This window comes from Trachemys scripta, chromosome 6, assembly GCF_013100865.1.
Source record: "Trachemys scripta elegans isolate TJP31775 chromosome 6, CAS_Tse_1.0, whole genome shotgun sequence".
Classification (NCBI taxonomy): Eukaryota; Metazoa; Chordata; order Testudines; family Emydidae; genus Trachemys; species Trachemys scripta.
Genome location: NC_048303.1, coordinates 60,247,139 through 60,262,408, shown reverse-complemented (window position 1 = coordinate 60,262,408; position 15,270 = coordinate 60,247,139). Strand labels below are relative to the sequence as shown.

At 39.1% G+C, this 15,270-nt stretch overlaps 1 protein-coding gene across 1 annotated transcript in view; it reads left to right on the top strand.

Moving 5' to 3' along the window:
• The window catches only part of ST8SIA4 (ST8 alpha-N-acetyl-neuraminide alpha-2,8-sialyltransferase 4), an 85,139-nt gene that overhangs the window by 43,861 nt on the left and 26,008 nt on the right, over window positions 1-15,270 (top strand). Inside the window, exon 4 of the mRNA XM_034774294.1 lies at window positions 3,446-3,739. Coding sequence (XP_034630185.1) covers window positions 3,446-3,739 — 294 coding nt within the window. The remainder of the gene's footprint in view (window positions 1-3,445; window positions 3,740-15,270) is intronic.

Here is a 15,270-nt window from a genome sequence, read left to right as displayed (position 1 = left end):
GACTGTCCGGTTTGGCCAATGTACATGGCAGAGGGGCATTGCTGGCACATGATGGCATATCACATTTGTAGATGTGCAAGTGAATGAGCCCCTGATGGTACGGCTGATGTGATTAGGTCCTATGATGATGTCACTTGAATAGATATGTGGACAGAGTTGGCATCGGGCTTTGTTACAAGGATAGGTTCCTGGGTCAGTGTTTTTGTTCAGTGATGTGTGGTTGCTGGTGAGTATTTGCTTTAGGTTGGGGGGTTGTCTGTAAGCGAGGACAGGTCTGTCTCCCAAGATCTGTGAGAGTGAGGGATCATCTTTCAGGATAGGTTGTAGATCTTTGATGATGCGCTGGAGAGGTTTTAGTTGGGGGCTGAAGGTGACAGCTAGTGGTGTTCTGTTATTTTCTTTGTTGGGCCCGTCTTGTAGGAGGTGACTTCTGGGTACTCGTCTGGCTCTGTCAATCTGTTTTTTCACTTCAGCAGGTGGGTATTGTAGTTTTAAGAATGCTTGATAGAGATCTTGTAGGTGCTTGTCTCTGTCTGAGGGATTGGAGCAAATGTGGTTATATCTTAGAGCTTGGCTGTAGACAATGGATCGTGTGGTGTGTCCTGGATGGAAGCTGGAGGCATGTAGGTAAGTGTAGCGGTCAGTAGGTTTCCGGTATAGGGTGGTATTTATGTGACCATCACTTATTAGCACAGTAGTGTCCAGGAAATGGACTGCTTGTGTGGATTGATCTAGGCTGAAGTTGATGGTGGGATGGAAATTATTGAAATCATCGTGGAATTCCTCAAGGGCTTCTTTTCCATGGGTCCAGATGATGAAGATGTCATCAATGTAGCGCAAGTAGAGTAGGGGCGTTAGGGGACGAGAGCTAAGGAAGCGTTGTTCTAAGTCAGTCTTGGATGGGTCAGTTAGAATGGCAGAAACAATTGTACTATAAGCTGCTTTGTGAAGAAGGTGCTATTTTTAATTTACGGATTTTGCAAGATTTTGCATTGCTTCTAGACTGGGCTATAAGCTATTAAGCTATTGAGAAAACATTAAGTACTGCTATCTTCTGTTCTGTAAGCCACATTTTTGGAGGGGAAAAAAATCTGTTAAATAGGTGGGAAGTGAGCAAAGTCTGATAATACTATTATAAAGCAATCAGCTGCTCCCAAGGTAGTATTGTTCATTCTCCTAACACAATTCTATATTGCTGTAACAGCTAGTATTACACTGGTATTCTACCAAAATAATAATAGTGTAGGCACTGCACTAGCATAGCAACATTGAGGTACTTCCATGAAATTAGAGTTTCACAGAGCATTGTCTTACTTTTACTATCACAAAAGTTTTTCAAACTGAGTATCTAAAATGATTCTCTTAAATTCATAATTATGTACCTAAAATAACTGACTAGATTCTCAGAGGACCAAGCATCAATATTGAAGATACACGGCATGTCTAACAATAAAACCACTTATTTAAATTCCTCTATCCATATAATGAGGCACCAAGGTTTGAAAAAAATTGCTTAAGGTGTTTAATAACAATGCAGGGACACCTCAATTACCAAGGAGTGAATTTGGGCTGGCTTATTACCTTTTCTAACTCAGGGTTGAAATATCTCATGATGCTGCCTGTTATAAAACATGTACTGCCAGATATATTAGGTCAAAAAAGTATACCATTATAAAACATAACATTTTGCATTAGGTATGTTTCTCATATAATTATTTTTCAGGTTTATGGGGAAATTACATTTAGGCACCATTTTCTAACAGCAGAAAACCTTTGTAATTGAAGAGAGATGATGCTACCTAAACAGTACTGTAGTTGCCAGATCAGAAGAGGTTTGTCTTAAAGACATATTGGCCAAATTTGTGTCAGTGCAGTTTTACATAAAAAAAATGTCAGCACCATATCCTTTACATCCATGTGATTCTAGCACTTGTGCAGAATCACATGGATGATTATTATGTGCAGGTAATAGAATTTGCATTGCAAATCTTGTTTCTTGGGAAATGAATTAACCTCTGTTATAATAACTATTATTTATATTATAGTAGTGCCAAGGATCACATTCAGAATTAGCCATTGTGCTGGCACCTGTACAAACTCTAGTTACTTTATTTGAGTTACAACACAGATATGAAGTGGACCCAATATGTTTTTCCACTTCAACTCCTACTTCACACTTAACTTTCTTCATTTAAACTTACCCTGTTTGAGAATTATTGAGAGGAAGGCAGTTCTTGTGATTAAAGCACTAGACTGGGACGGCAGTGTTGTGAGGATAAATTCAATGTTTTGAAGGGGCACATTTATGATTCTGATGAGCAGCATAGAATAGTCACTACATTAAATTTTCTGACAATTTTTGCTAAAATTACATCCCATTTTTTTCACAAACAAAATGATTACTCAGTGGAAGAGTAGGAAGATTTTGTTGCAAGGCAACAACTGCAGAAACAAAGAAATGAGTAAGAAAAACCCTACCTATGTTGATACTTGTTTGTCCTGTGCGTATATGCAGTAAATAGATTATCATATTCTTCTGGAGATATATTTTATATATTAAAAGTTTTAAATGCAATTTATTCTAGAACAGATTTTAAATATTATCAGGTGTATAATATGTGGATGTGTTACTAATGATGAGCTTAGTGGCCAATATGTTACAGTAAAACTTTAAGAGACTGGTCTCTTTTTGCTTAGTTGGTGATTATTAGAAGTTACATGTTGGTGGAAAAGATCTGAACAAGCTTAAAATTGGAGAAAGCAAGGGGTCACTGACAACTTCCGCTGGTCTAAAAACGGGACATAATTTTCACAAAAAAAGTCACTCTTTTGGTCAAAACTTGAAACTTAGATGAAAAATGAAAAATGAAAAATCCAAATCGTGATTGTCAGAATTTTTCAGCCAGCTTTACTGACAATGAAACAAACCCAAACCAGTTCGATTTTTCTGACAGTTATTTGTGATTGGTATGAAATGCTATGCTGTACAAACTACGTAATGGATAACAAAAATAAATGAATTTTACTTGATTGGCATGACTACCTTTAAGAGCTTGAGCTGTTTCCAAGGAATTTAATCAAGATAGGTTAAACAAATGCACATTAGTGAAAATAACAATAACTGTAAGAGACATATTGTTGTTAAGCACTTGTCTACGTATTGACACATTCTGTTTGAACACTAATTATATGAATTTTAAATGTATTATACAGTATCTTCTTCACTGAGTTGATTACACTTAATACCTTTTTTAGAACATGCTGGGAACATCCAGGCTTTATACAGCACTAAGTAATATCATGCAGATTACCATTGGTACTTTTTAGCTCACCTAGTTTGAAACAGTTTTACATGTTCATTTTCAGCTTTTCCTTCATGCATACCCTTATCTAAGTTAATGGTTCATATTTATTTTCATTTGTCCATTAATTTTTTCCTCTTCAGGTGCAATCTAGCCCCTGTGGTGGAGTTTGCTGCAGATGTGGGAACTAAATCTGATTTTATTACCATGAATCCATCAGTTGTACAAAGAGCATTTGGAGGCTTTCGGAATGAGAGTGACAGAGAAAAATTTGTGCATAGACTATCCATGCTGAATGACAGTGTCCTTTGGATCCCTGCTTTCATGGTGAAAGGCGGAGAGAAGCATGTGGAGTGGGTTAATGCATTAATCCTTAAGAATAAATTGAAAGTGCGAACCGCCTATCCATCACTGAGACTTATTCATGCTGTCAGAGGGTAAGTGTCTGTAAAACACTGGTCTGTCCTTGGCACAATGGAACTCATAACTAAAATTTCCAGTAGATAGAAAAAAGCTCTAGTAAACTCTAAAAGGGTTTATGGTATATGTATTATTTTCATAATGGATTGCATTTGTTGATAAAGCTATTTGTTTGGTAATAAATGTCCGCTCGTTGAGTCTGTTCAAAGGTAAACATTTGGGGTGTTTTAGCTTAGTAACTTTTCTTTTCCACCTTCATGAACACTTTTATTATCATAAGGAGGAATTACTGAAAAATAAGGTGAATTCAAAGCATGGGTGGGAAGCTTTTGGCACACAGAATGCAATAAAAGTACTTCATGTTCTCTATTGGGCCAGACTGTGGAGGACAAAAAGGATTGATATTTCATGAGAAACAGTTAGATTCCATCTCCAGAAATGGTGTACTACAAAAGAGTCTGTCTGGCAGATGTGAAAAACCTGAGCTTCTTTCAAAATGTTCCCTGTTTTGTCCTGAACGGAGAGCCTTTTGGGCCATCAAAAACAGCCAACTAGTCAGAATAACTAAAAGCTTAAAAGTAGTTGTTGTTAAAAGCAATGTATGTGTCCAGTGGAGCTAGGAGACTATTTTTTTTTCAACCAGATAAAATTGTGTGCGCTTCTTGGATGTGGACGTTGTAACTGTCATTCATGTCTATCATTTTAAGATTAGATTACCATGATGCACATAGGGATACACCTTAAAACCATGAACTGGAGTTGATGGAATATTTCAGCTCATCTATTAAGTGCAATACCTTGCTGTGAACATATTTAACCCATGTTCCATGAACTTCACTAGTGACTTGTAGGTTTCCAGGTGTTGTTTAAGGTGTCTATTTTGATTATACAGCCCTAAACAGCTTAGAACCTGCCTGTCTACCAGACCACCACGGCGGAGATCAGATGAGATGTTTGAGCTGAAGTCTCACTAGTAGACCTGAGAAAGAGCTGCTGTAGCATAGTGCTTTCCATGAAAATTGCTTTACAGTTCACTCACCTTCTTGTCCAAAGAGGTTAACTTTGGACTACCTTCAGATGGCAAACTTGGTCTTTTTTTTTCTTCAGCCAGTTGAGAATAGGAGGACAATTGTTAGAGGGGGAGGTAAATTTGGTATTGGATTGCCTGGTTGCTGTTGGTGGGTTGTTTTGAATTGTACTGCTATTCTTTAATTACATTTGGGCACTGATTTTGTTGAATTTTCGGGTTGTCTCTAGTGTGCCTGGAACATATGGCTAGGTGATCTTCATTTAACGTGTATAAATCTGAATGAATAAATACATAACATAATAAATCCTTTAAAGTAAGTCCAGATTCAGTTAACAAACAACTGTTGTAGTAGTAATAACTTACATTCTCAAAAGGGACTAGTGATTAGGGTGCTTACATTTTGGGTGGCCAACTTGAGGCACCTTGAAGGGGCCTAATTTTTTGAAAACACTGTGCACTTACCTTCTGAAAATCAGGTCCCTTTATTGTATCTTAAATTGGTAACCTATAACTGAGTCACCAAAAATCACTAGTCAGTTTTGAAAATTTAGGCCAACAATTTTAAATCTGTTAGGATTACCCTATTTCTGAGACCCAGTATTTAGAAAAGTATGGGACTTCAGCTTCTGTGATGTTTCAGAAAATCTGTTAAATCTCTTTCAAATCATTACTCTGAAGTCAGTTTTTGGGGTGGAGGGGATTAATCACCCCATTCATTTGGACTTCTAGCTGCACCCCTGCAGCAGGTATGGAAGTCGTCATTATTCATTGTTCTCATTTACAGTATGAATAAAAATGAAAGTTCATCTAATGAAAACAAAAACTAAAAGTCCTGGGTCTGATTCATCCCTGATCCAACTCCACTGACTTCCACAAAGTGACATGAGGGATTAATTTGGCTTCATGTGCCTGATTGACAGGTAGCATACAGATATATATTGATTAAATTTAGAGTAAATATCCTTCTAGATTTCCTAATAGGCAGGCTTTTCTGGCTTTTAAAACAAAAATTGCAATAAGGTTTAGTACTAAATACAATTTATGCCTCTGAAAAAAGTACCATCTCTTTCATGTTTAGAGATAAATCTCAAAAGTTATCACCACACTATGTATCTGGTCTATGTATTTCAAGCAGAACAATTTGTATGTTATGGCAGTGGTAGAAGTTGATAGGCAAAGATTAATCTTGAAGACTGATTTTATAAAAATAAAATTTATGCCTAAATTTCAGTTCCACATTTCCCAGTGGCAAACCTATAATGTGAAAACATGAAGTAAAATCTGTACCTTCCCCCCCATCCCCACCCGCACAGACTCCTAACCACTTTGCAAGGTTAGTGTATATGAAAAGGTTTGTATAGTTACCTTGTCTGACTTCAGTAATAGCTTGAAACAAATACAGAACCACTGATTGCCACTTCATGTAGTCACTATAATTTGTATATTATAGTATAATAGTTTTGAGGAACATTTAGTACATGACAATTCTATTTTTATTTTTGTTCCATTCATTTTTATTTCAAACCCTATGAGAATTGTGTGATGATTTGTGCTCTCCTGAGAAGACACATTCCAGAAGCAACACTCCTAAAACTCTCTTATGTGGAGGCTGAACTTGTCATCTGTATAACTATATTTTTTGCTACGCTTAAGCACAAGTCTCCATAAGATACTGTCTAATAAAAAAAATGTGATAATTAATGGAGTCCTCAGCTACTGCAGAAGTGAAAGAAATAGCATGAAAACATGTAGAAGATTGCTGCTAGCTCCATGGTAAAAAGTAAACAGAATATGTATGCCCAAATACTCTGCTTGTTTGTTTAAAAAAAAAAAGGCGGGGGGTGAGGATGTTTGTGAAAAACATCTAATTTATTGTATACACCAGCTAAATAATCTGTTAGACATGGTATATTTTACATCAGTGTTTGAAACAATCAGAGGAGATCAAGTTTTAACTTTTGATGAAAGAAAGATAGGCAAGGCTGAACTCAATGGCCATTAGCTAGGATGGACGGGGGATGGTGTGCCTAGCCTCTGTTTGCCAGAAGCTGGGAATGGGTGACAGGGGATGGATCACTTGATGATTACATGTTCTGTTCATTCCCCCTGGGGCACCTAGTATTGGCCACTGTCAAAAGACAGGATACTGAGCTAGATGAACCTTTGGTCTGACCCAGTATGGCCATTCTTATGTTCTAACTGCAAAAAGTGGTATTGTCTGTTCAGGTACTTTATTTTACAGTATGGTGCTAATTGTATATCCATTACTTTTGTGATCCTTGTTTTGCAACATATCAGGATTCTTATAGATTTCATATCCTTGCCCTTGAATATAGTGTGCTGACTTCCATTAAGGACCACAAAAAGCTTGGAGTACACATATATGAATAAAGAAGAACAGGCTGGATCCCCACTTTGAACTTTAGGGTACAAATGTAGGGGCCTGCATGAAAACTTCTAAGCTTAACTACCAGCTTAGCTCTGGTTCTGCTGCCACCATTTCAATGGATTCCATTCCTGGGAAACCTTGAAAAACCTTCACCAATTCCCTGGTGAATACAGATCCAAACCCCTTGGATTTTAAAACAAGGAGAAATTAACCATTCCCCCTCCTTCCTGTTCTTCTTTTTGCGGATACAGACTAACATGGCTGCTACTCTGAAACCTGACATATATGAATGTGACGTTTAGAATCATTCCCCCAAATTAATATTTGCATTTTCTCCAAAGACAGAAACTTCCTTTTAACCTTTAAACACATGAATAGTCATTTTGTGTTTCCTCTCACTTGCATTCATATTATCAAGGCTTCATTGTTTTACATTTTATTTTGCATTTAAATAATCATTTATATGAAGGTGGTTTTTTAAATTAGACTTCATGATAAGAGTATCAGTCTGCAAATCATTAAGGCTCTAATGTTGCTTTTTTTATTATGTCTTGAGATCCTTCCAAAGTTATATTAAGTGAAACATGGAGAGATTTTTATAAGACCATGTCAGAGACATACTAGGAGGATCTTCCAAAGTAGTATCCTGAACTTGAAATGATAATCTAATGGGGATAAATAAAATGTGCAATTTGATGTTTAAATGACTCCATAAAGTTGTTTTGAAAGAAAGGAATTTTCATCTCTGATAGAGAAGAGGCCCTTTATGGCTTACACATTCACTGTTGTTGTTTTTTTCCTTTTGAGAGATAGAGCACTTCCATAGAGTTCTGATGTACAAACTGAGGCTCTTTAGTGAGACTTTGTTTATTAGATTTGCAAGTACAATTCTACAAAGGTCTGCAAAGTAGAACAGTGTATTATTTGTAAGATGGTAATGCTCAAAGGCTCAGTCAGCCTTACGATACGTCTACATTGTAATGAGGTGGCTGGCTCGAGTCACTGTTAAGAGGTGGCTGGCTCGAGTCAATTGACTCAGGCCTGTGGGGCTCAGGCTGCAAAATTGCAGTCTATACATTTGAGCTCAGGATGGAGCCTGAGCTAAGAGACCCTATGAGAGGGGAGAGTCTCAGAACTTGGGCTTCAGCCCTAGCCCAACTGTCTACACTGAAATTTTATGGTCCTGCAGCCCGAGTCAGCTGACCTGGCCTCTGAGACTCAGTGCTATGGTTTTCTTATGGCAATGTAGACATCCCGAATACAATGGATCTCTGTAGGTGCTTTACAAACACACATTAAGAGACAATCCCTACCCCAAGGAGCTTACAATCAAATTGTAAAGTATTCATTTTTTTTGTAGAACAAGCAAAACTTTGTCCTGTGCAACTCTATATTTAATTCAATGTGAGGAGCCCTGTGGTCTGACTCACCTGAAATTTTCATTAAAAATTTGGCACTCTAAGGAGACCTGTGGTGTAAAACAGGCTGGATGACTTCATGATTCTTAAAAAGAACAGGAGTACTTGTGGCACCTTGTATATATATGCATCCGAAGAAGTGGGCTGTAGTCCACGAAAGCTTATGCTCTAATAAATTTGTTAGTCTCTAAGGTGCCACAAGTACTCCTGTTCTTTTTGCGGATACAGACTAACACGGCTGCTACTCTGAAACCTTTCATGATTCTTGTTTCCAACTTGATATGTTGAGCAAGGGTTAAAGAAATTTCATGCTTCAGCATGTAGGCTGATGGCTGCAGGGTTCACGAAGGAATCACGCCTGCTCTCTGCCTATGAACAGCATTGCCAAGTCATCCAGGGGCATTGTTTTTCCTTTATCTTTCTGTGACCATCAGGTGTAAGCAGTTTCCAGAGACAGGATATTAGACTTGATAGACTATTGAGGTGATCTAGTATGACCACATTATATCTTCATGTGTACTGGCATATATAATAACCAGACAGTTTTGCAGTGATCACACATGGCACTAAACCTTTCTCTTCTTACTCATTTAACTCTGTTGTCTTTAATAGGATTACCTTTAGCTGGGTCTGGCCACTTTTCTTATTCAGAATGTGTCCTAGTCTCCCTCCACGGTCTGAGAGAATTTAAAGAAAACTTTTTTTTTTTCTGGTCACTTGTGGGTTGTTTGGTTCATAAAAAAGGTAATGTGGTGTTTGAAAAAGAAATTGCTTTTTGCAGATTTCATGCTCTATTAAACTTCTGTGAATGATGGGTATTGCTCAGAAATCTCATGATGATTTAAAGCTTTGTATGCACATATTATGTAAATACTAGGTCCAGTATGATAACTGCATTTTTAAGCTATTGCATATCTTTAGTGACCTTTACATTCAGATTCTGACTTAAGCAGTTCTTGCCCAGGATGATCAAATAGCGTTATGCTGTAATCCATTTCCTGTGGGCAAATACAAAAAAATTTCTCTTAAGCATTGTATTGCTTGCTCAGATATCATTTTATATCACTACTTTACAATTTTGAGCACTAAGAGTTTTTCTTTGGACAGTTGCATGACTTGCTTATGCATTATGTCTAATAGCTTTTACTGAACTTTTATGTAATTGTGCATGCATTATTGACAAAATAATTGAGGTAATCAATATCCCATGGTGTTCAAGATTAACAGCAGGAAGTAGAAGCTCTAAATTAAAGGTTTAATTGATTAAAATGATTCACTCTCTTTAGCCCCTGACCAGAAGGTTAATTAGGGTAATTCCAGTAAGCAAACCACACAGCTTTTAAAAATTGAATTGAACAAAAAAATTCAGAAAGTTGAAACTGGGGTTTAGTTATGGACCTGAGACTTCATGCAGAGCTGTTGTTTGTTTGTTTGTTTGTGTGTTTGTGTGTTTGTTTGATTGTTTTTGTTTTTAATGATACACCATAAGACAGCTGAATAGGAAAGTAAGTGCAGTGTGTACATGTAGGATCCTCTTCAAGTACCTTGTTGTGTCAGAACTTCCATGGAAGCCACCTTAAACCGGAGACAAAGAGAGGAGCAGAACTTACCAGGACTGGCTAGCATTGTGGCCCAAATGCTGCTCTTCATTTCCACTAATGGAGGGCAATTAAAACTAGCAGAGCAAGGGATGCTCTCTTCCATGGCATGCCGCTCTGCAGACCACATGGATAACTGAGCAGCTGTTAACACTGCTCCAAAGATCATCAGCTGCCAGTGAATTCCCTCTGCTGTTACATGGCCACAGAAAGAAGCAAACAGTTGCACCAAAGCTCCTGTAAGAACCACACCATCGGGGGAGAGGAACTAGCAGGCAACATGGAGGGGCTGGACAGAAGTACACATAGCTCCAGGAACTGGAGAGCTGTGGCACAGTGATGCACATATCCCTGGGTTCTGTGGGTCTGAAGGTCTCTTCCCTCTGCTTCCTCCACAGTCTTCACTCCTCACTGATGAGAGTATGCAATGAAACAAAAAAGAGTCAGTAAAACAATTTTACAGTCTTTTATACTATTCTTCTATGAAGTGAAGCTGCCTTGTCCAGCCCTGTTCCCTTCTGGGAGTCCAAAAACAATATTCTCGAGGGCATCTTAATTTAAATGTAATGCATGATCCTGGTTTGGTTTTTTTTTTTAGTTGCAGCAGTTCATTCCCTTGAACTGTTCGCCGTTCAGCATCCACATCACTAGAAATTTCTTCACGCCTTCATAGTCTTTTGTGTAGGGGAAATCACATAACCATTCTTCAGGCTTTCCCTATATTAAGATTTTCATCTTGCCACCTCTTATGAAAGACAGTAATGAGCTTGATCTTGTACTCCCTATTGAGGCAAAATTCCTAATGAAGTCTTTGTGAATTTTGCCTGAGTAAAGAATACAGGGTTGTGCCTGTTCATGGTTATTTTTTCAGTGCATAGCCCTTGTCCTTTATAAGTTGAGACAAACAGCTTATTTTGAAGGGAATGACCTTTTATACAACTTCACTATCTCTCTGATGTCCTTCACAGCGGGCAGTTCAGAAAAATAATACTTTGTGAAACTCAAACATGCATAAGTCAAATTGTCCTCCTGTAGCTCTATGATAAACAATTGCTGGGAGGGATCAATATAGCACTTTGTGGTTTGTCCTGTTAACATTCTTTCTCTATTTTTGCTGCCAAAGTAACAAAATATATATATTTAAGTGTCACGATTAGTCTAAAAATCATATATTGTGTATGTTTTAATACAGTAAATGCCTTAACCTGTCTTTCTAAACAACTCACAATGAAAGATTTCTTTTAAAAATTTCCTTACTGCTTTTTCTGTTTCTGTTTACATTTTGTGTCTAACTCAGGTTGCTAATGAAAATACGCTAGTCAGGGTAATTGATTTTTAATTGTCAGTTTCTCCACAAAAAGAATGAGTACTTGTGGCACCTTAGATACTAACAAATGTATTTGGGCATAAGCTTTCGTGGGCTAAAATCCACTTCCTTGGATGCATTCAGTGGAAAATACAGTAGGAAGATATATATATAATCACACAGAGCATGAAAAAATGGGTGTTGCCATACCAACTCTAACAAAACTAATCAATTAAGGTGGTTTCAGAGTAGCAGCCGTGTTAGTCTGTATCCGCAAAAAGAACAGGAGTACTTGTGGCACCTTAGAGACTAACAAATTTATTAGAGCATAAGCTTTCGTGGGCTACTGGAACATATATTGAGGGGATATATATACACACATACAGAGAGCATGAACAGGTGGGAGTTGTCTTACCAACTCTGAGAGGCCAATTAAGTAAGAGGAAAAAAAATTTTTTTTGAAGTGATAATCAAGCTAGCCCAGTACAGACAGTTTGATAAGAAGTGTGAGAATACTTACAAGGGGAGATAGAGTCAATGTTTGTAATGGCTCAGCCATTCCCAGTCCTTATTCAATCCTGAGTTGATTGTATCTAGTTTGCATATCAATTCCAGCTCAGCAGTCTTTCGTTGGAGTCTGTTTTTGAAGTTTTTCTGTTGTAAGATAGCCACCTGCAGGTCTGTCATTGAATGGCCAGACAGGTTAAAGTGTTCTCCCACTGGTTTTTGAGTATTATGATTCCTGATGTCAGATTTGTGTCCATTAATTCTTTTGCGTAGAGACTGTCTGGTTTGGCCAATGTACATGGCAGAGGGACATTGCTGGCACATGATGGTATATCATATTGGTAGATGTGTAGGTGAACGAGCCCCTGATGGTATGGCTGATGTGATTAGATCCTATGATGATGTCACTTGAATAAATATGTGGACAGAGTTGGCATTGGGCTTTGTTACAAGGATAGGTTCCTGGGTCAGTGTTTTTGTTCAGTGATGTGTGGTTGCTGGTGAGTATTTGCTTTAGGTTGGGGGGTTGTCTGTAAACGAGGACAGGTCTGTCTCCCAAGATCTGTGAGAGTAAAGGATCATCTTTCAGGATAGGTTGTAGATCTCTGATGATGCGCTGGAGAGGTTTTAGTTGGGAGCTGAAGGTGACAGCTAGTGGTGTTCTGTTATTTTCTTTGTTGGGCCTGTCTTGTAGAAGGTGACTTCTGGGTACTCGTCTGGCTCTGTCAATCTGTTTTTTCACTTCAGCAGGTGGGTATTGTAATTTTAAGAATGCTTGATAGAGATCTTGTAGGTGCTTGTCTTTGTCTGAGGGATTGGAGCAATCCCTCCAAAACCTCTCCAGCACATCATCATCATCATCAGTAGCCCACGAAAGCTTATGCTCTAATAAATTTTTTAGTCTCTAAGGTGCCACAAGTACTCCTGTTCTTTTTTCAATTAAGGTGGGCTATTATCAGCAGGAGAAAAAAACTTTTGTAGTGATAATCAGGATGGCCCATTTCAAACAGTTGACAAGAAGGTGTGAGTAACAGTAGGGGGAAAATTAGCATGGAGAAATAGTTTTTACTTTGTGTAATGACCCATCCACTCCCAGTCTTTATTCAAGCCTAATTTAATGGTGTCCAGTTTGCAAATTAATTCCAATTCTGCGTTTTCTCATTGGAGTCTGTTTTTGAAGTCTTTTGTTGGAGAATTGCGACTTTTAGGTCTGTAATTGAGTGACCAGGGAGGTTGAAGAGTTCTCCAACTGGTTTTTGAATGTTGTAATTCTTGACATCTGATTTTTCTCATGTTCTCTGTGTATATATATATCTTCCTACTGTATTTTCCACTGTATGCATCCAATGAAGTGGGTTTTAGCCCACGAAAGCTTATGCCCAAATACATTTGTTAGTCTCTAAGGTGCCACAAGTACTCATTCTTTTTGCTGATACAGATTAACACGGCTATCACTCTGAAACCTGAGTTTCTCCACAATTTCTCATTTGGATTTTTATGTAGTAAGCCTATATTGCAATGTTTCAGTTACAAGGATTTAACTTTTTATTGGAAATATTTCTGTTGGATTTTACAAATGCTAAATTTTAGTTGAAATGTGATTTGCCAGTGTCTTTTTAATGCAGTAATGGCCTGATGATGTGAGGAGCAGGGCTGCAACTCACATTAGAGGTTGTGATTTCTGAGCATCTCTGAACCCACATGAATCTGACTGAATTTATTTATACCAATTTTACACTTGTGTGATTCAGGTTTAGTGGAGTTACTTCTGGTTTACACTACTGTAAACAATGCAGTAATGCTCAATGCATTACAGGAATGCCACACTGGAAGAATAAAAAGGAAAATATCACTTTCCAATATAAAATAATGCTAATACTATTATATTTCCCTTCAACCTTCACTTAGGATAGCAACAGAACTGGCTTTGCAGAGAGTCCTTAAATGGGATACCAGATAGCACTGATTTTGTGAATTAACACATTGGGCCAAATTCTGTGGTCCTTACTCTGAGGTCCATGCTACTGACATGAGTAGAAAAGAGATGAAGCTGTTCTGTGGAGCTCTAGGTATTGGATGGGGTGGAGTGAGGTGAAATTGGGAATGAGAGCTTTGGAGGGTGAGAGGGTGGAGCTGGATGTGTTGTTTCTTCCCCCCTTTGAATAGCGGGAGAAATAAGTACAAATTAATGATCTCAACTAACTATCATAGATGTCCATTCATTGCCATGGCATTTTTGTGGTCAGACATCTGCAGACGTTCCCATCCTAAAATAACAAAAGCTGGTGTTAGCTCATGTTCCTGTGGTTGGCTAGTGTCATTATGGCCAAACGTCCCTCTTAAACACTCTATTCCCAGTTCCCCAAAACTTAAGAGTGACTGTTAGGCTATTTATTTGCGTCAAAGTTGATGGCCTCAAGCCTTAAGCTAAGTGCTGAAGCCGCTGTGTTACAAGATACAGGCCTATAGGTACCTTATGTCACTACTAAATAAAATAAATGCTAAAGCTAGCTCTATGGGCTACCCACCCAAATTGGGGGATAATATTAGGGAGAAAGTGCACATGGTGATGGTGGGAGGTTTCTGCCCTTAAAGGTAATTTGCAAAGTATTTAAAAATAATTGGATTTGTGTCATCTAGTGCTTCTACATCAGTGGTTTTCAAACTTTTTTATGGGGACCCAGGTGAACAAAATTGTTGATGCCCGTGACCCAGCGGAGCTGGGGATGAGGGGTTTGGGGTGTGGGAGGGGCTCAGGGCTGGGGCAGGGGGTTGGAGTGAGGGAGGGTCAGGGCTCTGGGCTGGGGGTGCAGGCTCTGGGGTGGGGCCGGGGATGAGGGATTTGGGGTGCAGGAAGGGGTTCTAGGTTTAGGGGGGCTTGAGGCTGGGGCAGGGGGTTGGGGCGTGGACTTACCTCTGGCAGCTCCCAGTCAGCAGGGCAGCCAGGGTGCACCGTGGACCATGCTGCGCCCTGGAAGCAGCCAGCAGCAGGTCTGGCTCCATGCGACTCTCGCCTGCAGGCACTGCCCCCCCACCAGTTCCCATTGGCCAATGGGAGTGCAGAGCCAGTTACCGGGGTGGGGGCAGCACGTGGAGTCCCATGCCCCCCCCCCCCGCCTAGAAACCAGACCCACTGCTGGCTGCTTCCAGCGCACAGCACGGTGTCGGAAAAGGTAGGCATTAACCTGCCTTAGCTGGGCAGCACCGCTGACAGGACTTTTAACATCCTGATCGGCGGTGCTGACCAGAGCAAGGTGACCCAGCGCCTTACATGCCGCGACCCAGTAGTGAGTCACGACC